We start from the raw sequence: 27,850 nt of genomic DNA, 5'->3' as shown, positions 1-27,850 counted from the left end.
GGTCCTGGATCTCTACTGAGAGCTAAGACGTATTCATAAACTCATTATTCATTATTGCCTTAAATTGTAATAAAACATATTTTTCGCTTTAACTTGTTTGTTAATTATATTTGTGGTGTTGCAAAAATGTAAACAGAATGGAAACAGCATCCTTACAACTAACCAACAACCAAAATGGTGGGTAATATTGGTATTTTAATATTGGATAATTGATGTATAAATATAGATATTATGTAAAAGTATAAATTAATAAATTATAAATCATGATCCAATGTTTGCATATTGTTCAAATCTGGTCAAAAAACATAAAATGGACTAGTTTGCATTTTGTAGCTAATTTATCTTTTTTGTAAAACAAGTGTGTCGGCAGTTGTTGCATCGCCGTCTGTAATTTGCTACTGCAGTTTGTTTTTTTGTTGACCACCACATCGTTTTTGAATGCAAACAAAATTATCTTTGGTGTCATGTTTTTTTCCAACTGGTGGTTAGTACCCTAACATTAGTTCTTCATGGTTTGCTCCTGCACCTTGATTGGACGCTGTAGAATTGGTTGAAACAGTGTGAATCTGGGGATTTATGTGTCGACTTGCTGGAAGTGAACTGTATTAATGTTGATTCAGGAAATGAATGGAAATAAAATTATTAATGGCACATAGATCTTTTGGCTTTGGGGAAGGTATCAAGTATTTTCAAGTAAGGCTCAAGTCCAAGTGAACTCACCAGTCTTTAGTGTTAAGTCCAAGTGAAGTTGCAAGTTTTATTTTTTGATTTTGTCAAGTTGAGTCTAAAACAGTCAGATCTGTGACTCAAGTCTGACTCAAGTCCAAGTCATGTGACCCAAGTCCATCTGTGTAAATGTCAGGTCATGGTAGCTGCAGCATCAAACCAGCAGGTCACATGTTGATGACAACCTTTCGTCGTCACAGTTTGAACTTCAAGAAAACTATTGCTGGCTCCTTGGGCTGCTCTGTGATGTTTATATATATTGACATACTGCTAGAAACATTTCTATTCAAGTAGATAAGAAAAGAACAACAACATAAAAATGGCATTTAGAAAGAACATTGTAGTAAGGGTTGTCTCTTTAAATTAAACAAACATTTGCTGTGCTGGAGTCGAGTTACACACCGACAATGACTCATGTTCTTATAGCCGGAGTGTTTTTCAGCTGTTGTTTTTTAGTCAGGCTGACCTTCACAGGATATAAATTATCATCTGAATGTTAAATCAATGACATTGTTTCAAGTGCGTCAGCAGCTGCTTAATGCAGGGTGAGGGCAGGTTTTTATTACTGTGTTTTTCTGTTTCCTGTTGAGTTAAACTCTCCCACTTCATGATGGAGTGATTTCTGTCAGACCCTTAATTTAAAATGATAAAATATTTTCAGCAGCTGTGGACATGAAGGCACCTCCACTACTCTCTCCAGCTGAACCCAACACTACGTCATTGGTCTTTGTGTTTTACTCATCTGTGCGACGCAGTGTGGGGTGAGTTTGGTCAAACAGGAGCTGAGGTTGAGGCTGGTTTTGACCCGTTTCTCTCTTTGGCGTCGGTTGCAGAACCAGACTCTGACAACCTCCTTCTCCAGATGGAGGCCCTTAGCTATCCTGGCTATTTCCTGAGAGGAGGGCTTACTTTTCTCCACAAAGCTGCGCTCCAGAGCCTCCTTCGCTCCCAGGCTGCAGCGGGGAACAAGGGAAAGAGAAGAGAGGATAAACTCTAAGAAACAAAATGTCATTGTATGGTATGCATTGTATCTTTGTTCCTCTTTATCAGTGATACCTGATAGTTGTTCTCCGTTTCCTCTTCCGCTCATTCATTCCTATTTTATCATTGTACAACGCTGCAGGAAGGAAAAAAAGGTGTTACTGAGAAGAGAGAATCCCTCACACAGCTCACTCATGTATGTATCATCTGATGAGGAGGCATGAGTAAATAATGGGTAACTTTTCAAGAGGTCATAAAGCAAAAATGCTGGGATGGACCTTTGTCTTTTTCTATCATGAAGTAAACTAATGACCCCTAAATGAGAGACATATTTTATGGATGTTTTGCATTATATTCAATGCACAACAGAACAGCTGATAAACCCAGATAGTGAACTCAATAACTGCAGGTTTGTGTAAAACAAGTGGTTGTGATGAATTTTGAGTAGCTTATTTTCAACAAAACAAATTCAGTGTTCCCTGACACTTGACTGTTGTTCTGCCCTTTTCGGTTGTTTTAAATGTGCAGTTTTTTTCATTCAGGATGAGGCTGTTTAGCAGAGAGTGAAGGCTCTGTGAAAATAGCGTGTGTTCAGGTCCTCACCCTGACCTTATCCTGCGAGATGTTTTTTTTTTTTTTTTGATATGAATATTAATATAAACTTAGAAATTACAATTTTAAAGATTATTTTTTCAGGCTTTTTGCCTTTATTGTACAGGACAGAGTGAAGGGGAGAGAGAGCAAGGGAGTGACATGCAGAAATGGTTGCAAACCGGAGTTGAACCTGCGACCGCTGCAGCAAGGCATCACATCTGTACATGGGGCACCAGCACTATCCACTATGCTACCGACACCGCAGAAATGAATGATTTCTTTGTGATCTTGTGCAGTGATGCCAATCCATGTGTGCCATGGGATTTTGTGATAACTATACATTATTATTGCAATATTCAGCTGAGCCTATACAAAAAGATATGACAACAGTATGTTGTGCACACCTATTTCCTAATAAAAAGGGAATCTGTAGCTAAAAAAATTTCAAACACCCTCACGGGGAACCTATTTGTCACCGGTTGTGCATGGGAATTATTAGTGTGTGATACATCAGAAGCCCTGATTGGCAGCCAGTGTGAGGGATGATAACATTTAAAAGGAGAAAGGCGTGAGTGGGACAATGGATCGCTTTATTGTACAGAGCAAATTACAACAAAGCACCAGTGAAGACGACCTACCGCCAAAAGAAAAGAAAAAAACTGTCAGTATACAGTTTTTTAATTGTCTTACGTCATGATAAGAGTGATAACACATGTTATAGAAGCTATTGTGCACAGATATAAATATATATTTTGCCCTTTGGTGTGCCGTGGGCTCAAAAAGTTTGATAACCAGTGTCCTGGATAATGTGCAAGCCAGTGTTAGACCTCCAAAGCCATGCAAGAAAAGCATGGCATTAATAGAGTTATTTCCAGCTGACCCTATCATCACTCAGAAGTGCAATTTTCAATTCACACTGACACAAATTTCAGCTCACAGAGATGAGCTATCCAGGTAAAGATTACCTTGGGATAAATGCTATAAATGGGGCTTGATGGAGTGGATGTGTGTGACTCACCGCCGGCCAGCTCGGCTTCGTCAAGCCATTTAGCCAGAATAGCCTTCAGTTTGCAGGCGTTCTTGAAGCTCAGCTGCAGATTTTCAAAGCGGCAGATCGTGGTCTGGCTGAACTCTGAGCCGTGCACCGCAGCAAGAGCCTCGCCTACGTTGGTCTGTGTGTAGCCTGGAGGTCAAAATGAAATACTTTACAGAAAACCCATGAGCAGAGAAGCAGCAAGGCGAGCACACACATACAAACATTTGTGGTAAGATCTGTAATTGGTGCAGCTGGATAGCAGGGTCATTTTCAGTTGTTATTATTATCATCCTTTTAGTCAGAGTACCCACCAAGTTTGATTCTTCGTATTTTGAAGTCATTGGCAAACATCTCCAGCTCTCGGATCTGCGGGGAGTCCATGGCAGGGGCATCTTCTGGGTCCCGCATGCTTTTCCTTTGGCCGTCAGTTTTCATCTCTCCGATACTCGGGCCCCCGGGGGCCTCATCAGTGGAGAGGAGTGCCGGGGGCAGTGAAGAGAAACTATGGCTTAATGCACAGGAACCACTACTAAGACCGTGATCCGGAAACTTGTACAAGCAAGGAGTAAGAGACCCTGGAGAGACAGAGAGAGCTTTTAGGTGGACAATTAGGTGGTTGGAGTCTCCGGGGAGAGACCCTCAGACTGTCAGGAGGGTGCTGAAAGCAGCATGGCCGCTATCCCCACACGTATCCTGACAGCCTTTATTTCCACAGCACAAAAAAAGTTTTGACATGCCCCTGTGGGAACTACTAAGAATAAAAACTGCTGGAACCTGCAGGCTAATAATTTTACTATCGTCATAATTCTACTATGATAGTCAATACAGAGTGTTTTTGAAATAAATGTGACAGTGTCCATCTCCTGAAACAAAGGGGTGCCCACTGAGATATTCCACCCTAGTTTTTTATTTTGTAAGCGAGAAATACACTTGTGACACCCCATGTAGACCATGTAACACACACCTGAACCCGCTCCATTGACTGATGAAGACAGTTTCCCCATGATTTATAAAGCAAATTCAAATTTCTTGATGGATTACTCTTATCCTCAGGTTCAGTATTGCCACACAAAGTCCCCCATTTGTTTTAACAGGTCTCTATTCAGCAGAGCAAAACTCCACTCAGCCCTTTTAAACAGGTTGACCGTTTACAGGCTAATGTTCAAGATTCGTTATTTATCTGCCAATCTCTCCTTTCCTCCTTTTGTTAGTATTAATGACAGATTACTGCCAGAGGAACAGATGGATGGAGGACTAATTGTGTTTTGGAATATGAAGCTGCTCACTGCATCAACATTCTGCACAGCTGCAGGGGGAAAAAGCAACTGCATTGATCAGTTTTAGTAAAAAGTTAAATCAATCACATCATCATACTGTAGGAACAGACGGTTGGCGACACCTAGTTTGTGTAGGCTTCCATCCACTCTGAGCTGCACTGTGTACAGTAAATGGCTTGTTTTTTTACAGTGTCAACATTGCTGGAAGTTTATCTATAATGAGCAATACAACACTCCCCTCTTGTGTCAGTGGGATTGTAGTGCAGTGCAAACTATATCATATATCATATGCAACTGAATTCACAGAGGAGGTGATTGGAAAGATAGATGATGGAAGGTTGTGATGTAGTGGTCATACGCTGCCAGTTAATCATGTACACTTGGCTGAAGCGACAAATCCTACCTTCATGAAGGCTGGTATTGTTCTACTGTGCTGTTAATATTGTTCTGTGTTTCTAACATTTTGTCCTCCCTATAAATGTCTACATCTATCTACACAGCCAATCAGGACGAGCTGGTGCAATCCTACAACTCCTTCCAGTGTGCGAACTGTACCATGACTTTCAGAGGAGCTCACTTTTTTTTTTTTCGCTTATTCAATGCTCATACAAATGTATGAGCATTAAATCCTTAAGCTTCTTTGTTTTGTTTTGGACATATCTGTATGCTGACTACAAAACAGAGACAGGAATAATGGTAATCTGGTGTGCAGACTGAGGGGGACGAAAATAAAGTTTGTTCTTTTCTGACCTTTCGGTTGAAGTGAGTAAAGTTTGTGATACTGTGCAGTAGCTGCAGTTGTGATGGCAAGAATAGCATACGTGCCTGTATCTTTATAATGAATTAACCTCATGCATGAATTGTGCATCAATAATTATGCATGATCCATGATGATGAAAATACAGTACAATAGGAATGCATGACAAAAACAGCTTACTGTCAGTATTTTAGAGACCCTCCCCATGTCTTATGAAGAAGAACCAAAGAACCAAGCTTCCCCTGCTTCCCCTTTGTTTCACACCCTGAGTCCTTCTTTAAATTGAGCATATGAAGCATATATTCTGTAATCTACAATACACAGACATATCAACATGGCCATAAAAGCTTCATCTGAAACTCAGACATAGCAAAATATTGCCTGCAATGACAGCAGCAGAGTTGAAGCCATTGTGGACTGTCTCTGAAGGAACACAATGGCAGAAATCCCCCCCACCCAATACAAAATGATTGGTTTTCCAAAAGTGGAGTGACAAAAAGGATTGTGTCATTGACCGGCTGAATTGTTCAGATCTATACACCAGCTGGAGAGCAATGTAGCAGATTCTGCACTAAAACTGTATCAGTGGTTTTCTCTTGTACTGAAGGTGTTAGGGAGAGGTTGGATTCTCTTAAAACCTCCTCTCACGTCTAGGGGGTAATATCTAGCTACAGTTGCCTATAGTTTTCAAAGCCCTTTCCATTATCCTTAATTGACCTATGGATAAGCCCCGCCCCCAAACGCAATGAGCCAATCACAGTGCGTATGTGTGAGTTTGTTCCGTTTTATGAGCTTTTTCAGAGATTTGAAGTTTAAAAATGGTCAAACGGTGTGCATGGGGTACATGCAACTCTGACACAAGGTATGCTGAGAGGCTGGGCGACGAGGTGTATTTTTTACACTTTAAACCACATCTCAACCGAGAAAAGTGTCTCCTTTGGATAAAGTTGTGTGGTAACGTTAGACCACAACATCAACTCAACATGAATAAGATTAACAATGATGTCTACATCTGTTTAAAGGTAAGTCAGCATTGTGTTTGAGGCAACATATTGTCACTTTGCTGGGAAGAAATATAAAGTTATCTTTAACATCTCTAGCTAACGTTAGCTAAAGTTAGCCTAACGTTAGCTCCTAGCTGCGTTGTTCATCATGTCACCTTGTTTGCTGGGAGTTCATTAGCCTGTTTTGTTCTAGTTTTGTACTTTGGTGATCGTACATCATTGTTAGCTGTTGTCCAAAGGGCTCTAGGTAAGCTAACGTTAATTCTGGAGCTTAGCTTCATTAACTTATCTGTAATCGCAGAGATAACAAAGGTTGGCAAACATTATGCTGAATGATTCAGTGTAAATACTGTAGCACCAAACTAACGGAGAGACACTCTTGGTAAAGATGGTGGCCGTTATCCTTTCCTCAAATTCTGAGCCAAAAACCTTAACTTCAGTGGCACTTTATCTTGCTGTCTTTGATGGTGACGGCAATGAGATGCGGTTCACAAGCGTACACTGTGACCTGTAAATTTCGGCTTGTAATTTAAGCTTTTCATCGACCTTCTCAACAATAAAATGATGAATATATCCCTCCAATGCGTAGTTTAGGCCCTTTTGATTACTTCTCAATGACATCTGATCGTTATGTCCCCAAAAAGGTGCTGACGTATTGCGGTAAGCGAGTTGTGTCATTTCCGGTGTTTCTGTGACAGCGTCTCTGTACTGCTCTGGTGAATTCCACTTGCCTGCTTTCTTACCTCAGTTGCTTTAACGTCTACTTAACCCCTTACATAACCCACACTGGTTCTGTTTAAGCACCTATAGCTCTCCTCCTTTCTACGACTTTCTCGCTAATCTCTTAGCTGTTGTTTGCACGCTCTTAGCCTTGTTAGCTACATTAGCTTAGCCATGGCTTCTCCTTCTCCTGCTCTTTCCTGCTCGGTGTGTCAAATGTTCAGTTATGCCTCTGCCTCCTTTAGCGACAGTGGTAATTGTAACAAGTGTAGCTTATTTGCTGCGTTGGAGGCGAGGCTTAGTGAATTAGAAGCGCGGCTCCGCACCATGGAAAACCATTCAGCAGCTGCGGTAGTTAGCCAGTCCCCTGTAGCCTCTGCTAACTGTCCTCCGGTAACTCCCGTTCAGCCGGGAGGTTGGGTTACGGTTCGCCAGAAGCACAGCTCCAAGCCGAAGCCCACGGCTCACCACCAGCCTGTTCACGTTTCCAACCGCTTTTCCCCACTCAGCGACACACCCGCTGAGGATAAAACTCTGGTTATTGGCAGCTCTATTCTGAGGAACATGAAGTTAGCAACACCAGCGACCATAGTCAAATGTATCCCTGGGGCCAGAGCGGGCGACATTGAATCAAATTTAAAGCTGCTGGCTAAAGCTAAACGTAGATTCAGTAAGATTGTTATTCACGTCGGCGGCAATGACACCCGGTTACGCCAATCGGAGGTCACTAAAATTAATATTGCCTCGGTGTGTGAATACGCAAAAACGATGTCGGACTCCATAGTTTTCTCTGGACCCCTCCCAAATCTGACCAGTGATGACATGTTTAGCCGCATGTCATCATTTAACCGCTGGCTGTCCAGGTGGTGTCCAGCAAACGATGTGGGTTTCGTTAATAATTGGCAAACTTTCTGGGAAAACCTGGTCTTATTAGGAGAGACGGCATTCATCCCACTTTGGATGGAGCTGCTCTCATTTCTAGGAACCTGGCAAACTTTATTAGTAATTTAAATCCCTGACAACCCAGAGTTGAGACCAGGACTCGGAGACGCAGTCCTAAACGCCTCTCTGAGCTTCTAGTTCAGTTACCCAGCCATAGTTTTAATAGTTTTATACAAACGGTGTCTGTCCCCCGACCGCCTAAATTATCTAAATCTAAAATTAAACAAAGAGGAGTTGTGCATAACAACCTCATAAAAATTAAAACCTCTTCTGTGACAGAAAGACAAAACAGGAGAATTAAATGCGGACTGTTAAATATCAGGTCTCTATCGTCTAAAGCAGTGTTAGTAAACGAATTAATGTCAGATAATCATATTGATTTACTCAGTCTCACTGAAACATGGCTGTGTCAAGATGAATATGTCAGTCTAAATGAGTCCACTCCTCCCAGTCATAATAATACCCACATTCCTCGAGGCAGCGGCCGAGGAGGGGGAGTTGCAGCCATTTTTAACTCTAGTCTGTTAATCAGTCCTAAACCTAAACTAGATTATAATTCATTTGAAAGCCTCGTTCTTAGTCTTTTACATCCGACCTGGAAAACCTCGCAGCCACTTTTATTTGTTATAGTGTACCGTGCTCCTGGCCCGTATTCTGAATTTGTATCTGAATTCTCAGAGTTTTTATCCAGTTTAGTTCTTAAATCAGATAAAGTTATTATTGTAGGCGATTTTAACATTAATGTCGACGTTGATAATGACTCCCTGGCTACCGCATTTATCTCATTATTAGACTCCATTGGTTTCAATCAGGGTGTACATGAACCTACTCACTGTTTTAACCATACCCTCGATCTAGTTCTGACGTATGGAATTGAAATTGATAACCTAAAAGTCTTTCCACAGAATCCCTCGCTATCGGATCATTATCTGATTACTTTTGATTTCTTTTACTCGATTACACGCCACTCAGCAACAGTTACTATACTAGATGTTTATCAGATAGTGCTGTCGCAAAACTTAAGGAAAAGATTACTTCGTCGTTAAATTCAATACCAATACCTTCAGTAACAGAGGTTTCCCGTGCGCACTTTAACCTCTCCCGAATTGATCATTTTGTTGATAGCACCGTAGGCTCGCTACGAACAACACTCGACTCTGTAGCTCCTCTTAAAAAGAAGTTAAAAAAGCAAAGAAAGTTCGCTCCTTGGTATAACTGTCAAACCCGTAAGTTAAAACAAATATCGCGAAAATTTGAAAGGAATTGGCGATTAACCAAACTGGAAGAATCTCGTTTAATCTGGACAGACAGTCTCAAAACTTATAAGAGGGGCCTCCGCAATGCCAGAGCAAACTATTACTCAGCTCTAATAGAAGACAATAAGAACAACCCCAGGTTTCTTTTCAGCACTGTAGCCAGGCTGACTGAGAGTCAAAGCTCTGTTGAGCCTTGTATTCCCTTAGCCCTTAGCAGTAATGATTTTATGAGCTTTTTTAATGACAAAATTCTAACTATTAGAGGCAAAATTCATGACCTCCTGCCCTCAGATAGTACCTATCTAACCTCAAACACAGCTGTAAAATCTAATATATATTTAGATTGCTTCTCCCCAATTTCTCTTCAAGAATTGACTACAGTGATTTCTTCATCCAAATCATCAACATGTCTCTTAGACCCCATCCCAACTAGGCTACTTAAGGAGGTCTTTCCTTTAGTTAACACTCATATATTAGATATGATCAATATATCCTTATTAACAGGCTATGTACCACAGTCTTTTAAGATAGCTGTAATTAAACCTCTACTAAAAAAGCCCAACCTGGATACAGAGGTGATAGCCAATTATAGACCAATATAATCTTCCCTTTATATTGCAAAGATCCTTGAGAAAGTAGAGACCAGCTGTGTGATTTTCTCCAGGATAATAATTTATTTGAGGAATTTCAGTCAGGATTTAGAGTGCATCATAGCACTGAGACAGCTCTAGTTAAAATTACAAATGACCTTCTGATTGCTTCAGACAAAGGACTGGCTCTCTGTACTTGTTTTATTAGATCTTAGTGCGGCTTGACACAATTGACCATCAAATTCTGCTGCAGAGACTGGATCACTTAATTGGCTTAAAAGGTTCAGCACTAAGCTGGTTTAAATCTTATTTATCTGATCGCTTTCAATTTGTTGACGTCGAATGAATCGTCCTTACGTACTAAAGTTTGTTTTGGAGTTCCGCAAGGTTCTGTGCTCGGACCAATCCTGTTTACTCTATATATGCTTCCTTTAGGTAACATCATTAGAAATCACTCTATAAATTTCCATTGTTATGTGGATGATACTCAGTTGTATTTATCAATGAAGCCAGAAGAAAGCAATCAATTAACTAAACTCCATAACTGCCTTAAAGACATAAAAACTTGGATGAGCACCAATTTCCTGATGTTAAATTCAGACAAAACTGAAGTTATTGTTCTTGGCCCCAAACAACTCAGAGACTTTATCTGATGACATAGTTTCTCTAGATGGCATTGCTCTGGCCCCTGCCACTACCGTAAGAAACCTCGGAGTAACATTTGATCAAGATTTGTCTTTTAATTCTCATTTAAAGCAAACCTCACGGACTGCATTTTTTCATCTGCGTAATATTGCGAAAATTAGGCCTATCCTGACCCGAAAAGATGCAGAAAAATTGGTCCACGCTTTTGTTACCTCAAGGCTGGATTATTGTAACTCTCTATTATCAGGTAGCTCTAGTAAGTCCTTAAAAACTCTCCAGCTAATTCAGAATGCAGCAGCACGTGTACTAACAGGAACTAAGAAACGCGATCATATCTCTCCTGTTTTAGCTTCTCTGCACTGGCTCCCTGTAAAATCCAGAATTGAATTTAAAATCCTACTGTTAACTTATAAAGCTCTAAATGGTCAAGCTCCGTCATATCTTAGAGAGCTCATAGTGCCATATTATCCCACCAGAACACTGCGCTCTGAGAACGCAGGGTTACTCGTGGTCCCTAAAGTCTCCAAAAGTAGATCAGGAGCCAGAGCCTTTAGCTATCAGGCTCATCTCCTGTGGAATCATCTTCCTGTTACGGTCCGGGAGGCAGACACCGTCTCCACATTTAAGAGTGCTTTCACACCTACCTTGTTTGGTCCGGACTTTAGGACTTTTATGTTTGATCTGGACCAAATTTACAGGTGTGAAAGCTCCCCCGGACCATGGTCCGGACCAAAGACCCGAAATTTGGTCTGACCGAAATAGGTGGTCTCGGTCCGGACCAAACGAAATCATGGTTCGGACTTTTGCAGTGTGAAAGCTTTTTTTCGATAGTTCGGACTTTAAAACCTTTAACAGGAAGTTTCGGTGGTTATCCTACACAAGAAGAAGAAACACACAGGAAGAAAAAAACACACATGAAGAAGAAACACACACGAAGAAGAAACACCGGTAGTAAACATGAGCCGCGGGACCACATGGGGAGAAGAGGAGACAAAGTACCTGATAAAAATATGGTCCGACGACAGTATAAAAAGTATGCTGGAAAAAACTCACAAGAATTCAGAAACGGTATATTTTTTGAGAAGATGCGAGAGAGAGGTTATGAGAGGTCGGGAGAGCAATGTCATCTGAAGCTAAAAAAATTGCGGCAGCAGTACATGAAAGCGCGAGATGCAATGAGGAAGAGTGGTGCGTCGACAAATGAGAAGGACAAATGTCCTTTTTATGACGACCTGGACAACATTTTGGGCACTCGCCCAACAAGCACACCCATTAGGGTGATCGAGTCTTCCCCAGCTTCGGATGGAAGTGTGTCTGCAGATGTGGCCAGCCCCAGTCCCACAGAAAACACTAACGAAATTGGTAAGTAACGTTTTTTGTTTTTGCTTGTCCCTAGTACTGTCATACTACAAAGACATTTTTCAGCAGTCATTATTTCGACAGAGTAGTTTCACACCCAAAACACTAATGTTAATTCTTTACATACATTCTTGATCTTTGGATTATGTGATCCACGACACGATGTGTTCATTCATTCTCCGGCGAAGTGCTAACCGTAGAAAAAACTAGCTAACTAGCTGAGGAGAGCGACTACGTCATATGCACGCCTGTTTACAAACCAATCAATGTCAAGTGCAGGGTGTGTAGTATATACATATGTAGTTAACGTCATGTCATTTGGTCCGGTCGCCTTAATGCAGTGTGAAACCAAACCAGCTGGACCAAATGTATACAATGTAGCAAAAACACGGACCTTGGTCCGGACTTTCAGGTGTGAAAGCCCCCTAAGACTAGACTTAAGACTTTCCTCTTTGATAAAGCTTATAGTTAGGGCTGGCTCAGGCTTGTCCTGTACCAGCCCTTAGTTAGGCTGACTTAGGCCTAGTCTGCCGGAGGACCCCTCTATAATACACCGGGCCCCTTCTCTCCTTCTCTCTCTCTCATATCCTATTACTGCATCTAGCTAACCCGGCCATTCTGGATGTCACTAACTCGGCTTCTTCTCCGGAGCCTTTGTGCTCCACTGTCTCTCAGATTAACTCATATCACAGCGGTGCCTGGACAGCGTGACGTGTGTGGTTGTGCTGCTGCCGTGGTCCCGCCAGATGCCTCCTGCTGCTGCCATCATTAGTCATTAGTCATACTTCTTCTGTTATTATACACATATGACTATTGTCACACATGTATACTGCCAGGTATTAATACATACTTTCAACATATTGTACCGCAGTAACCAGAACTATAACTATAATATTATTACTTTCATTAATGTTGTTGTAAGCTACTGTCATTACCTGCATCTCTCTCTCTCTCTCTCTGTCATATGGATTACTGTTAATTTATCATGTTGATCTGTTCTGTACGACATCTATTGCACGTCTGTCTGTCCTGGAAGAGGGATCCCTCCTCAGTTGCTCTTCCTGAGGTTTCTACCGTTTTTTTTTCCCCGTTAAAGGTTTTTTTTTTGGGAGTTTTTCCTTATCCGCTGTGAGGGTCTTAAGGACAGAGGGATGTCGTATGCTGTAAAGCCCTGTGAGGCAAATTGTGATTTGTGATATTGGGCTTTATAAATAAAATTGAATTGAAATTGAAAAAGCATCAATTGTCTCCTGCGAAATGCCATGTACTGTGACACCTGCCATAACGCCGGTCACTGAATGTTGATAGTTTGTCCGAGTGGAGGGGGGCGTGGCTTAGCCATAGGTCAATTGCCCAGTGTCTCTTAATTGAGAAATCAATATGAGAAAATAGAGTGAGCATCTGTGATATATCCCTCTATACCTCATTTTTTGAGGAAGGGTTTCAGCAAAAACTCTTTACACCTGAGGACATCAACTGTTCTTTTAGGTCGTGGATGACTCAGCAAGAGGCATTCTGTTCATCCTGACCACGTTGGAGGAAAGAGAGAAGACTTTTCCTCGTTTGTGCCTGATGCCTGCACTGAAGTTCCCTGGAGAGCGTACATACAGCTATGCTGCGGTGCACACAGCAGTTTTTGTTTGTGGTATGGAGACAGATTGGACAACAAGCCCTTTTGAAAACATGTGTTGGCTCAGTGGGTTTGAGAAAGCACCTCACAAGCCTTTGTGTACATGGCCATGGACCCTCCAGCTGCTATATGTGCACACCATCCGCAGAGTGAGGCAGCATCAGCCACTTCATGCTGAGCAAAGATAGAAAGCAAACAGACTGACAAGTGTAGCTTTGTCACTAATTCATTTTTTGCCCACTAAACAAGCTGAAAACACTGACTTTTATTACCCTGTAGTCTTCCCTAAAGTCTTTATGGCCAACAAACATATAGCCTATTTACTCATCCTGCATACTTGATGAATGTGAGTTCATATTCAATTGAATTTTATCTCTGTTTTGGTCTCCACCAATGACAACAAGGAAAATATCTGGCTCTTTAGTTGCAAAATTCCCAACTCTGTCCTATTTTGTATTGGGCAGGTCGTGTTAAGGTTGTTAAATGCCTCGATACTTTATTAAAAATCCGATACCACATGTTTAAAAGGATACAATCTCAGTTATAGATTCTGTAGTATTGAAAGTGCCAAAGATTAAAGAAAAAAACAAGCCACAATCAGATTTTCAACCCAAGTTGTAATTACTATTAATATTATTGCAATGTATTGGTATGTGTTTAATGACTTTTTCTCTTGCAGCACTGTGTGCAGCTTGTTAATAACAAAGAGAAAAGATTTATCTTATTTTTGTTTGCCTAGGACAGTTGCCTGCTGTGGCTGGAAACAAGAATGAGGTAAAAGAGGTTAAAAAGCTCCATATAGCTGAGTGGACTTCCAGCGTCAATAACTCTCTGTGGGTTCACAACGTGACACCTTGCACATTATATCTAGTCATTTAAGCCATTAATATAAAAAAGAGTAGATTAGTACAGCTTTAAAAATGAAAAATGAAAGGGCCAGCTTCATCTGTGACCTCGTCTCATCCAGTTCACATTACAGAGTTTTTCTTTAATGCTACATATTAACACTGTGACTGCCCTTTCCTCTCAAATATCCCTCTGCTGAGTGCTGCCGTTGCCCACTTTGAACAACTTTCATTTTGTGAATTATCAGGGGCAATTTCTCACCACGCACACACTTGATATGCCTCCTACTGAATTTCATAACAAAGTTTTTATTGCAGTTGGTTTGGTCGTCTTTTAGTTATTAATACTTCCCCTATTTCAATCTATCTAACATCCCTTTGTCCTTAACAATTATCTTTCCATATTAACATTTGCCTTTCTTTTCTAAGGATGTAGACAAAAGCTGCAAACTAATGAGTTATAATTGTGAAACCTTCAATCCGTCCCCTGATAGTCCAGAAACTGAGTTCATTAAAGTGACAAATGACCTCCTGATGGTAATAAATGTGGCCAGCTGTTTCATTTTAATCTTAATGTATTTCAGTACAGGCTGTGACACAGCGGACCATACAATTTCATTAGACCATTTACAGAAGCGGGTTGATGTCGTCAAGTCTATCCTCCAGTGGTTAAAATCCTACTTTTTAACCATTCTGTATTTTAAAAGAAGCAACCTCATTTCCTCTGCAAATGTTAATTGTTCTGTACCACAAGGGCTACACTTCAGATCCTGCTCTGTTTGATCTGCTTGGTCATATCAAACAAACCTGATGTACTTTCTTCAACAGAGCATGCATCTTTTTTTTTTAATCTAACAAAGAAGGTTATTTATGTTTTACTCTGCGTACAGTAAGAATGACTACTTTAAAGAGATTTCGGAAAAGAAAGGACAATAGTGTTAATTTGTCTTGCATATTGTAATCATTATATCACAGCATTTTACCAGGGTTCCCACAGTCATGGAAAACCAATATAAGTCATAGAATTCCACTATCACGTGGATCACTAAGTCACGGAATAAAAAAATAAAAATAAAATGAAATGAAATGAAATGAAATGAAATTGAATTATTGAATGTTTTGGAAAAGTCATGGAATCTCATTGTGTGTAATAAAATTGTTACAGTAATCTTCCATTGACAACCTTTCAAGTCACGTAACATAACGGCAAACAAAATCACATATGTTTGTTCTGTCTCTCCTTCTTGAATCTGATATGTTTGAAAAAGGCGGAGCACATGGGGCAAGGAAAAAAAAAAAGTCTTTTAAAAGTCATGGAAAAGTTTTGAAAATTTGTCCATAAAATCGTGTGAGAACCCTCTTTTAAATGGAAATGTCAGTTACAGTAACTATTTTTATTTTTATCCTAAGACATTATGATTTGGTGTTCAATGTACAGGACTGACTTAAAGTCCCTTGAAACTTAAATATTTAATGATAACTCTAAGTTACAGTTAAAAATATATAACAAAAAATAATGTTTTTGTGTTTAACATTCAAAAACTCAGCTATTCTGTTATGTCAGGGTTGTGTGGGTGTGATTTGACCAGGTTTGATTGACAGTGGCCTGGCAACAACCTGTCATCAAATGTTGATTCAAGTGTTACTAATTAGTCTCGCTCACCAGACCTTTCTCAAGAAAAGAAAGGTCTGGCTGGGCGGGAACTGCCCATTGGTCCGACAGCCGATTGGTTCGACATCCCATTGTTCCGACCATATTAAACCCATTGTTCCGAAGTCCGTTCCGAAATCATCATGATGCCCTGTGTTTAAGGTCTGGTTAGGTTTAGGCACAAAAACCACTTGGTTAGGGTCAGGAAAAGATCATGGTGTGGGTTAAAATGAAAAAGAAAGTGGCAAACACATAAGCCGTGAGCCTGCTCCGCCTCAAGCCGGTCGCGGCGCACCATACACCCACCGCGAGCCGTTCAGCACCGCGGACAGTCGGACTAATGGGATTTCGAACCAATGGGCTGTCGAACCAATGACATGGACCTGGCAGTGACTCTCACTGTGAGATTAGAGAAAAAAATGCCCCGGCTGCTTGTACTTCTTTCAACCAATCACAATTGTTCTGGGCGGTGCCACAGCAATGGTGTGCTTGCAAAAATATTGCCGGGAGGAAACAGGTTCTGGTGTAACACGCCCACAAAAATATCGCCTACAGGATGCGAACCATGACAGAAAAATGGCTACATCCCCGCAAGATCAAACACCGCAAAAGTTAGTAAAGGACGTGTTGAAAACGGTTGAAAACTGGTACACAACCGGAGGTGGTAGGGCGGGACTTCAGCGGGTGGCTTGTTCCGCCCAATGAGAGGCTGATCTCTGCAGCGAACTTCCGCCCACTCAGACTAATTACTAATTGGTGCTTCGAACTACTTGACATCACCTTTTTACACTGAACCCTGACCCACTTCAAACCAGTGAGAAATGAATAGCCAAAACTGCTCCAGCTTTGTCAGAAAATGTTGTGTAATGCAGGACGATATCAAGAAACTGATGGAGAACATATGTTTTCAGGGCCTTTCAAATTCAGTACAACCTAGCTAAGTTGGCAATATCAATACATGCTCTGGCCTGACAGCGTTCATATGAAATGCTGCAAACTTAAAAACGCAATAATACCAATATAGAAGCAGCAGAATCTTGTGAAATAAAAAAAATACCATCCCCCCTGACAGTTTTCACCACTGCTATTTTCATGTTTCTGCTCTCTCTGCAGGATTTGGAGGAAGTGGCAAGTCGTCTTTGACAGTCATGTTTAACAAGTGCGCTAAAGAGCTCAAGCGTTCGGCGGAGTAATCATGTCTGAAATTGATTTTAACTGGAAGCAAATTTGAAATTAAATGGGAATAAACAAATTGTCTGCTCAATTTACTGGATTTATCTGCAGGCCAGGAGTGGAAATGATTATGTATGCATATGTGCATGTGTGTGTGTGTGTGTGTGTGTGTGTGTGTGCGCATGAGAGAGAGAGAGGGAGACTGACAGTGAGAGTGTGTACCCGATCATTACCTTGCAATGGGTTTGTGCTGCCTACCATGTTGGGGTGAGGGACACCACATGTCTGCAGAATACGAGTCTGAGAAATGCTGGCAGAGAGCATCTCCTGAGCTGCAGAGAGAGAGACAGAGGCCTTTATTATAATCTGCATAATAATCCTCAAATCATAATCACTGTCAGCATAGGTCTTATCAGTAAGATCATCAACAGATTAGTACCACCCTCACAATTACTGCTGTCATCATCAGCACTATTTGCTTAATGAATTAATTTCATAATTAATTGACTATCAACATTGTTGACGAGCAGCTTAATTACAGCCTTGTAATAGTTGTCACAAATACCATCACCACCACTCACCTGCCATCATGCCATAGGTGGCCTGCTGGTTGCTGTAGTGACAGGGGGTGACTGGGTAATGTAGGCCCGGGGGACCGTTGCTGAGAGCGTTGCCAAGGGAGGAGGTGGACAGGTGCATGTGAGAGCGCTTGGAGGGCTGACCCAGGGACAGCCCTGACGACACTGATGGAACAAACGTGGTTAGAATTTGACTGGAGAACAAAAGATCAGCAGACTAAGAACGGGAATGCATTAGCTAGGATGACAACGGGGCAAGTTTTAAAGAGGAACTTCGCCTTTTTTCAAAATGCATACATTTTATTCCTTTGGTCTAAAACAGTCCAAAAATACTAGTAAAAATGAACAAGTCTTTCCCAAATTCAAAAGCTTGAGTGGTAAAACCCAAGTTTGTGATGTCATTGGGTACAAATTCTGGAGCTGCTCCACAGGCAATGAATTAGGAAAGATGTTACAGATGACACTGAGAGCACCCAAGGCAATGTTCTGAGTATATGGGTACATTTTCCATTTCAGAACTGAGAACGTTACAATAGAATAAAGCTCATTTGGGTATAAAAAAGAAAAGAAACAAAATCAGGCTCCCATTCATTGTCTATGGAGCAGCTTCAGACTTTATACCCAATGACATCACATGTCTGCTTTCACCTCTCTTCTTTCTGGCTTTCTTAAAGAGTAGCTCATGTTCACAAATATTGATTGTGCTTTCCTCTGCCATGGAAATAACATATTGGAATTTTTAATTTAGCTGGTGGTCCCCCTTTAAGTCAGTTCAGACTAGAGTTCCCATAGACTAATATGGGATTTTGAAAATGATTATATTATATTTTCAAATGTAATCAGCTGCTATGTGTCGACACAATACACAAAAATATCTTCAAATCTGATTTTGAGTGGCTTCTTGTGAATGATGAGAAATACAATACAATTCATTTCAACTCTCTTAGTTTGCTCATGAGGAGAGCTCCATCATATGAGACAGAAAGAGAGAAAATAACTGCTAATATCTGAGTTTTTAAGGCAAATATCAATGTGTTAGTCTGGTGCTGGTGCAGAAAGAAAAGTGAGCGACATGAGCACAGTTTGAGTCGAACACATTTATTCTCCAACTAGACACTGGAGAGAAATGTCTGCTACCGTGGAATTGGATGCTGGTAGAGCTTTAGACTGCACTGTGAATCCAGTCAAACACATACCCTCACACAACCTTCCAGAAAAAGTAGTCTGAAATGAACCCATGAAAGGAAGTTTCCTCTCTTTAAAACCTTTCCTTTTGCAGAAGCTCTTCCCTGCTAAGTGTATTTAAATATAGTTGAACATTGCCCTGGTCATGTCCTCTGCTAATTACATAATTATTCATGTATTCATCTTTTTATGCAGCTTAGCGTTCTCTTGAAGCACTAATGTGTTGCACTCTGAGATAGCTCCACCAACACTCATGTAGAGGCCATTTCTGTGTTCTCGGTGTCACGTATGATGATATGAAAGAGGCTGATGAGGTTGTGTTAAACCAATAAAAATAATGTGCCACTGAGGATGATCCTGCTATAATTATGAATTTTATGTCTTCAATTATTACAAATTGTACTTATTTTTCCACTTATTTAAAACGGCCACTCGACAGAAAACAAACATAGACCAGCAAAATTCCAGTACAGTGCTGTCGAAGCAGAAAAATCCATTTGCAAGATATGTTTGACCTGCTGCTGCATGAATGCATTGTATGACCATTAATGTTTTGCATGATCTAATCCAGTCTATTCTAAGATATAACAAGCAGGCACTAAAAACCCACAGGAAGTTTTTTCCACAATGCTCCATCGTGAAAAAGACCTTGGGGAGTTTGCCATGCTGATAACATATCCTCAAAGCAATTATCCACTGAGTAGAGACAGCTGGGCCAAACCAGCTGATTAGATACATTTACATAATTTGGGTTGGCTTTGAATAAATGTATTTTTCTATCCGATTCATCCTCCCTATTCCCTGAAAACACAACTTTGCCTTCGTGAGGAAGCATCAGCATGGGTGGTGCCGAGCACGGTTGGGTCAATTAGAGGTCTATAGGAGCAACCTGTACACGAGACATCACTCACCGGCAGCACCCATGGGACTTCCGTTAAAATCAATAGTGTGAGTCAGTGTCAATGGGAGCAAATCTTATTTTGTCACAGCAGTGCGCTCTCATCGTATAGCCTCACGAGGCTGCAGTGAAAGATTGAAGTAGTTGTTTGAGGCCTGGCTTCCTGCAGCTGGGATTTAACACTGCGACACTATGTGGGTCATAGCGCATTGCATTCAGGCACTATCAGGATCTGTTTTCTCTTACTTTCTGAACATGAAAGAACAAATTCGGCTAAGATAAAGCTCAAAAGAGGAAGGGAATTATGCAAACTGAAATATATGTAGGATAGAAGATCGTTTGAGCCCAGTTTACCTGCAGAAACCATGCTGTGAGCATGGGAGCTGGCTGGCAGGCAGTCACTGGTAGAGGCATGGTGCATGAGGATTGGCAGGGGTGAGTCTCCTGCAAGTGGGGTGAAAGAGTCTGCGCTGAATGCCTGGCATGCCATTCTTCTCCAGCCTCTCTTCAAATGGTCCCAATGGTGCACTGAAGATTGACGTGATCCCTTAACTGGTTTCTTTTCTTTGCTCTGCCCTGTCTTGCTTTAATTGGTCTTGTCTCCCATTCTTGCTTTCCTTGTCTTGCGTCTCTTTCTCGTCCTCTTGAAATCTCTTCCTTCCCGTTCTTGTGTCTTGTTACGTATTGTCTCCCGTCGTCTTGCCTTTTGTCTTTGTCTTGTCTTCTTTGGCCTTTTCTTGTTCTGCCTCGTCTTGTCTTCTTTCACTTCTTGTATTGTCTTCTTTTCCTATCCTTTTCTCCTAATTCAGTCAAGCAGAGTTCTAACTTCGCTCACTTGGGAATATGCAGGTAGAAAACTGCAAACGGTTACCTTTTTTTTTTTTTTCTCAAAGGGAAATGGATGTCAGCACTTCAGCCAGAACTCTTCACAGTTTATGGCACACCTGTACCCTCAGCCAAGGCTCTCCGAGATGAATAGTGATGAGCTTCAGGTTCAAGTCGCTATCACTGATATATCTGCTCAAAGGTGTTTCTCAACTCTCAAGCTCTGTCTCACTGAGGCCTCTGCAGTGCATGTCCCTGTCTCTTTTTCTGTATTATAGATGCAGGTAAGCCAGTATCTGTCATACCCTCTGCATTTTGACGCCCTTGTCTACTGCAGGTATTTATATCCCACCCACCCACAACCAACCACCTCTCTCGACCTATGAGGCCCCCTATTTCCCATCAAGCTGCTCACCCCCCACCTACCAATCCCATGTCAGTGCTGTTATTACTTGTGTTTGTCCTTACCTGCGTCCTCCTCATCCCGTTTCCAAATCCAGGATTAGGGTACAGAGCGGCTGAGAAACCCGATCCCCTCCTCTCCTCTCGCCGTCTCGCTGTCCCTCTCCCTGATTGCAGGGTTGTTTTGTAGTTGCAACAGGAGAATAAAGTGAGCGCTCATTAAAATAACAAAGACTTAGTTTTATGTGAGAATACTGCAGATAATATGGTGTGGCATGAAGCGTTACCACAAATTGTCTCAAACCAATTGCTTTGTTTTGTGTACGTGTACCTTCAACCAACGTTAAACCCGACTTGGAAAAACACACTTGTTTCACCACAGACATTTAATTTTCATTGCAGGAGCTTTTAGCGGTGATCATGTTGCATTATCTCAGAGTGAGCGGAAAAAGAGGTTGGTATTGTTGCTGTATGGTGTCCATATTGTGTTGAACACAGATTGCTCCGGATAAAGACCGCAGGTCTCATCAGGGAGGATAAAGGTTAATCTGACGAGCGTGGCCACCATGTGCACTCTGTTGTGTCTGTTAGTGTTTGTGTTTGTCCTGGGCTCTGCTTCACTATTGTTGATGTAGGTGGGCAGCAGGTGGAAAATAGCTTGTGGGTGGCAGGCACGATTCGACTTGCTTAAGCATGCAGTGTAAATTTGGACTGGGTGCACTCAGTCCTTTTGACAATGCCTCTCTCTCAGAGCAGATTTTGAGCAAAACATTTTCAGTGTGGTTGCTGAGTTTATTCATTCACTCAAAAATGCACAAGATAACTGTGCTAAAAAGCCCAAGTTGAAAAGGTCTATGTCCAAATTCCCATATTGAAATAATCTTAAAAGAAATGTCTGTTAATTGCGGCTAGCACGTGTAGGCATCAAAATCCAAATCTAAATGCTGACGGCGTGGAGTTACTTCTTCCGTCTCCCCTTCAATCTGCAGCCTCGATCGATGTAAGTCTCAAATCAGCTGTTTGATTAAACAGAACACAACGAGACTGAGCACTGATAAAGAAAGCCTTTGTGACAAATTGCAAAGCAAATCAAAATGGACTTTGACAAATCTCATTTTCACCCATAGGTTTGAAATAAACAGACACCAAATTCCCAACATTAAGAGGAAAACTGAATGTAATGGTGTGTGACAATAGAGAAAAAAAACCCACCACCAGCACCAATATCAACCTTAAAATACTTCTCTCTCTTCTTTCATTTCAGCCAACAACTCCCACTCAGGGTAAAGACCATCTTCCCAGCTGGCGAATGCAGACTTATTTTTGCACATAGAGACTGAACCACCTCTGTTTTATATCAATCTGCACACCGGTGTAAGTCTCCCAAAAATTTGCAGCAGATAATTAAAACAATTCTCCAGCTTTTTGACTTCACATAAAAGGATCACACTAATAGTTCATACATAACTACTAAATTTGCAGATCAGCCTTACATGTAAAGAAAATAAAAAAGATGGTGTAACAGAAAAATAAACATCACCTTTAGTTTCAGTATTTGGCTAATTAGTCATGTTCCAATCAGTGTTGTCTCCATCTGATTTGACTAATAGACCTTTTTCACGGCAGACATTTTGACACGTCAGAGTAGGAGCAACACAGGTGTGTTCAATGACACTAAAGACAGCTGCGTTCCACTTAGGGGAGACCCTGGTATTGTCCATGTTGGCTAAATGTTACTAGCTTACTGGGACACTGAATGGAACTCAGCCATCCTTAATGTTATCAATTTCACCTGTGCTTTTTCTACTGACACAAGTCAAAATGTCTGCTGTGAAAAAGGTCCATATAGTGAAGTTGTCTGATACACAGGTTGGTTTTGGGTCAGCCTGTTCTCATGTACTGTTTGCAGTCATGGGCATTACGAGTAACGCCTTGCAGTAATAATATTACTTTTTCCAGTAAGGAGTAGTGTAACTAATTACTAATAAAATGTCAGCAATAATATTACAGTTACTCCAAAACCAAACAACTCCTTACAACATTACTTTTGTTATCACATTATTTCTGACTTGAAATGCAACATCATGTCAAAGCAGCAAGCTAGTTGGAGACACTTACCTTAGCAGCTGGAAATATTTCCATTACTTCGATTGTGTCTGAAGGAATGATGAAAAGAACACTGTTGCTGCAGGTAGTCGGACTAAAACTCTTTCCATAGCAAAAACATGTCCCCAAATTTCCGGTGTGAAACACCTCAGCTACTACGACAGACAACACAACAACATGAAGCTCCAGGAAATACACTATACGAAAGGTGAGCCGTCCTTGGCCATGGAAGTCGGCTGTAGCCCTACACTCGCTAAACAACCAAAACTAGATTTTAATCATGGACAGCTGCAGCTACAAAAAAATAATGAAGCTTGTGGATATATTGTTGCTCAGTGAGTGACTCTCCATCTTTCACGCAGAGCTGTGGGAAAATACCGCTCACAGGTAAAAGAAAATCCCAGGTAAAAAAAAGCTATCTAGCATTCGCTACACTTAACGTGGATTACCCTGACATTTATGCAGAGGCATACATCTTAATTTTGGGAGGATACGCAATTACTAATTTTATGGGGTGTAACAGAAAAGGAATGTAGTGCACAAAATTCATATAAATTCCACATAATCATTAGCCAGTAATTTGTGTATGAGCCCTGTTTTTTGGAAGACTGCAACCACATGACCCATGTGCTGACAGGAGTAAAGAGCCAGTTGGGGTGGGGGATGGGTCACATAACAGAGAACTGTCTGACAAAGGACTTTCCCCAAGGAGACTGGTGTTCAGAACCGTGTGAAACCAAGTTAACATTGGGTTATTTAGGGTATGTCCTCACCATGTTTCATTTCCTATATCTAACCTCAGTAACTTTACATTATAGATGTAACATCATTCATCATTGGGGCGCTAATTCAAAGGATATCATACAAACCCTTGTATGAGGATACCTTACGTCGCCATGTTTCTTTCTCTCAGTCTAACCTATGTAACTTTACTTGCCTAAATCTAAAGGTGCCCACCCATGTTCCTTTCCCTAAACCTAACCAAAGTAATGTCACGTCATTTGTGGGGCGCAAATTTGTTAGATATCAAACCATTGTAGGAAGATACTTTTCATGGGTATATCTTATCCTGAATTGGTTCCACTGTGATATTTTGAATTGCTACAGACAAGCACAAAAATGCTTTATTGTTATTGCCACAAATATTATCTTTTGATTTATTGCAGATTGCTAAAATTCAGAAAGAAACATTTGCACATGTTGCGGAAAGAAATGGCCAAATGTTATGATATACTGAATTTAATTTTTAATTACAAATGCCAGCAAATGGAAGGTTAAGAGACTTGAAAGGACTGAATGTGATTTGTGATGAGTAAAAAATAGACAATCAAAGGGTGAGGGAGTGGAAAAGGCAAACCTTTCCCATGGATAGATAAGCTACATGCAGACACACACACACACGCACATAAAGAGCCTAAACTTAATTAGTGAAGAGACCATGAGTCAAAGGTGTTTTTTTTTTTTAAAAAAGCACCTGTCCTAGATCTCCCTTCTCCCCTTCCCCTCACACACATGCAAGCACACACACACACACACACACACACACACACACACACACACACGTAAACACAATGTTGCAATGTTGCCAAATGGACTATTACGCTAATCTGTTATACACACAAATAAAAACAGCAACAACTAAAAATTTAACAAACTGAAAAACATAAGTAGGCAAGTAAACACAGATTTATTCCCTTTCCCACCACACACACACACACACACACACACAGTCCAAAGACCACTGATCCACCCACCGATGCAGTGGGAACAGAGTGTGGTGACACATTCTCACAGGTATCACATCCGTACATACAGTGTACCAGGTGGACTGTTTGTGTGCATGTGTGACAACAAGATGGCACATTTCAGGAGGTAATAATGCAACTTGTCGATCTTGTGTATGCATGTGTGTGCGTGCTTGCAGACAATGTCATGACCCTTTTCGCCACATAAAGCTGCAATAAACAATGCACCCAGACACATTTTGTCTGGAGCTTAATTGTCTGCTCATTAGCAATTTAGCAGCCTTTATTGTAATGGAAAGTCAATGTGAGTGTGTGTGTGTGTGCATGTGTGTGTTTCTATGCAACATCGTACAATAACACCCAGTGAACAATGTGAACAATGTTAGCAAACATCAAAAACAATGTGTTTACAGTCACCTTGAGTACTTGTGTTTACCAGACATACAGTATGTATGGCAAAAATAGAAAATGACATGCACACAGTAATCATTTAATTTCAGTGAGGATTGAATTCCCTGTGCTGGAAAACAATTGTCTACACAAACATAACTCAGTAATTGATCATTAAGAGTGTATTACACAGTGTTACATTATAATTTAACAAATGACACAGGCTGATGATGCTCATTAATCATTATGAGTAATGATACAGTCATTTTTCAAACCAACCTTAATATTCAATGTATTTTCATAGTAAAAGTTTGGACTTGGCATTTTTGGCTGAATTTCACCAAAACTATTCACAAACTGGTGAATATGAAAGTTATTTTTTCCAAACAGCCTAATGCAGTGTGAAGAGAAAAAAAGTGTTTTCCAGATGTCAAAGATCGCTCTCAGCCAACAAAACCAAACTGACTGCAGCTTTGTGCTGCTGCCTGTTCTGAGATTTTTACTTGAGAAAGAATTTCATGGCTGAGTGTGGGTGTGTGCATTTTCTTTTAATAATACACGTTGAACTTTGTTGATTGACCCTATGCCACTTCAGCAAATTCTTCAAATAACCAACCTTGAATCAAACGATCAACACTTGTTCTCCAAACCTGCATAAAACTGAATTTTGTCCAAATATTCCTGTTTTTACCCAACTGAACGGTCAGCGAGTGAAAGTGAGAGCTGAAAATGGCTTTTGTCATGTGTTTTGAATTTCTGCACCCATTCATTATGCAGGGGTGAACTCTGAGTGAGGTTTGTTGGATGCTTGAATACATCATGGCAGAGGTCAGCACTCCCTATGAATATCAAGTGTACCTTGTGCACCACTCCGACCACCATCTGCCCAGAGCTCGGCCTGAATCACAGACCGCGGCACAAACACCGCCCGAACGCATCTGAAAAGGCTAATTTCATCAACATATTCAACAAACCCTGTTCGAACAGCAAAGGTTAACCATCCATAGGAGGAAACAAGAGTGGGTTGTGGATCTGCTCTCCTCGTCTCACGCAGATTACCATCTCTCTTCATTAAGTAAATGTCACATCAAATATCTGGTTCAATGACATTATCCTAGGGTTAATTTACAGCTTGCAGTTTAGTATAAAAGCACCACTTCACCTTATTGTCAAGTGTTTTTAGCAAGCTTCTGAGATCCTGTTTTTTAGGAAATGTCTTTGATTTCTTTTCTGAGCAGACATGCAGAATCAAGTGACATCTGTCTGTCAAAAGTCATGCAGAGCAAAGGAATTATATTATGCTTTCTACAGCTCCTTTCAACATGTTCTCATTTACTGTTACAGTACAAGAAGAAATAAGATGTGAAGAGCTTTCAGTCACACAAAGTCATCATTACCTTAACCATCAGCCCTATTGAAACAGGGCTGATGGAAGGCATTTTAAATCGGCAACTAACCTTTGATTCATGGTAAGTGCAGCAAGTCTTATCTCCTCACCACTCATCCTACATGGTTTGCATGAAAGGTTCCATACAAGGTAATAAAAGTGAATAAACCATACAATTTACCATCACAGGGTCTCAAATGACCTTGCAAACACCACCATAGGAGTGCAAAATCAAATACATGCATCACATAGCATTTCCAGTGCTTATCGTAAGGAGTGAATAATGACTGCAGTAAACAGAAATAAAACAATAGAATAAACCTACTGTTAAGTTCCAGGTGGGAATTCAGTTTCCTCTCTTTCTCTTGAACCCAACAGCAACATTTCAGCCGCTGAGCCTCAGCTGTGAGCACACACTGTCCCTTTGTTCCTTCTGAGAAACACACAAACATTATTGGACTTGCTAAATATATTTATTGCACAGCATGCTGAATGTTTAAAGAGACTTTTATTTTACAATCCATATACAATTGTGGCACCGGGCAAGCTTCGCCCTCAGTCTTTACATAGTCAACACTGCCGCTGGCATACTGCTCTTTGTGACTCTGTTCTTGTCGTTTTTTCTCCTGTGCTCTTTGCAGCGTTTGCAGTCTGAAGGACAAATCAACTGAATAACAAGATGTTGCAGAAGGATAAATAAATCTAACGGATAGATGACTTTGTTGAAAAGCAGTGAGAGATAAAAAGTGACACATGGGTCTATGGTGGACCAGATATGATAAAATAATAAAAATAAAAAGACACTGAATGTGATGGCTGTATGAGGGTAACTTCAAGACATTTGAAAATAGTACTTGTTGGCATGTCAGCTCTGAAGTGGTAGTCCTCACAAAATCTGTCTTCCCAGGCTGCTGTATACTTGGATTGTTCTCCTCTTTGAGAAACTGTCTCAATACATGAAGTTCAACATCATTAGCCTTATGAGCTGTGCACCATGCAGTAATCTTTTAAATACTAGCTTGTTCCTGATGCACAGTACCATATTTTTCTAAGGGTTGTGATGCAAAACATTTAAGTAAAGTACAGAGAGTGGGACAGAGAATTAAGAGGGAGAGCCTGTTATGGAAGGGACACAATAGAAGAACAAG

General features: G+C 40.8%; 1 protein-coding gene across 4 annotated transcripts; it reads right to left on the bottom strand.

The window, feature by feature from the left end:
• Positions 1-539: 539 nt before the first annotated feature.
• Positions 540-27,123, bottom strand: pou1f1 (POU class 1 homeobox 1). Of its 4 annotated transcripts, XM_049593833.1 has the most exons (8): positions 27,028-27,123; positions 21,141-21,241; positions 17,768-17,929; positions 17,420-17,518; positions 3,649-3,912; positions 3,320-3,484; positions 1,783-1,843; positions 540-1,679 (listed from the first exon to the last, which is right to left on the bottom strand). In XM_049593833.1, exons 3-8 carry the CDS (start codon positions 17,883-17,885, stop codon positions 1,439-1,441), a joined length of 948 nt encoding a protein of 315 aa, XP_049449790.1. In that variant the 5' UTR covers positions 17,886-17,929; positions 21,141-21,241; positions 27,028-27,123; the 3' UTR covers positions 540-1,438. The 4 variants fall into 4 exon arrangements, with proteins under 4 accessions (XP_049449790.1, XP_049449789.1, XP_049449791.1 ...); XM_049593832.1 differs by lacking the exon at positions 21,141-21,241; XM_049593834.1 differs by lacking the exon at positions 27,028-27,123 and having other exon boundaries at positions 21,141-21,372.
• Positions 27,124-27,850: the final 727 nt, after the last annotated feature.

This window comes from Epinephelus fuscoguttatus, linkage group LG13 (genome assembly GCF_011397635.1).
Source record: "Epinephelus fuscoguttatus linkage group LG13, E.fuscoguttatus.final_Chr_v1".
Taxonomy (NCBI): domain Eukaryota; kingdom Metazoa; phylum Chordata; class Actinopteri; order Perciformes; family Serranidae; genus Epinephelus; species Epinephelus fuscoguttatus.
The sequence above is the reverse complement of the archived record's forward strand: the minus strand, read 5'-3'. Positions and strand labels throughout refer to the sequence as shown.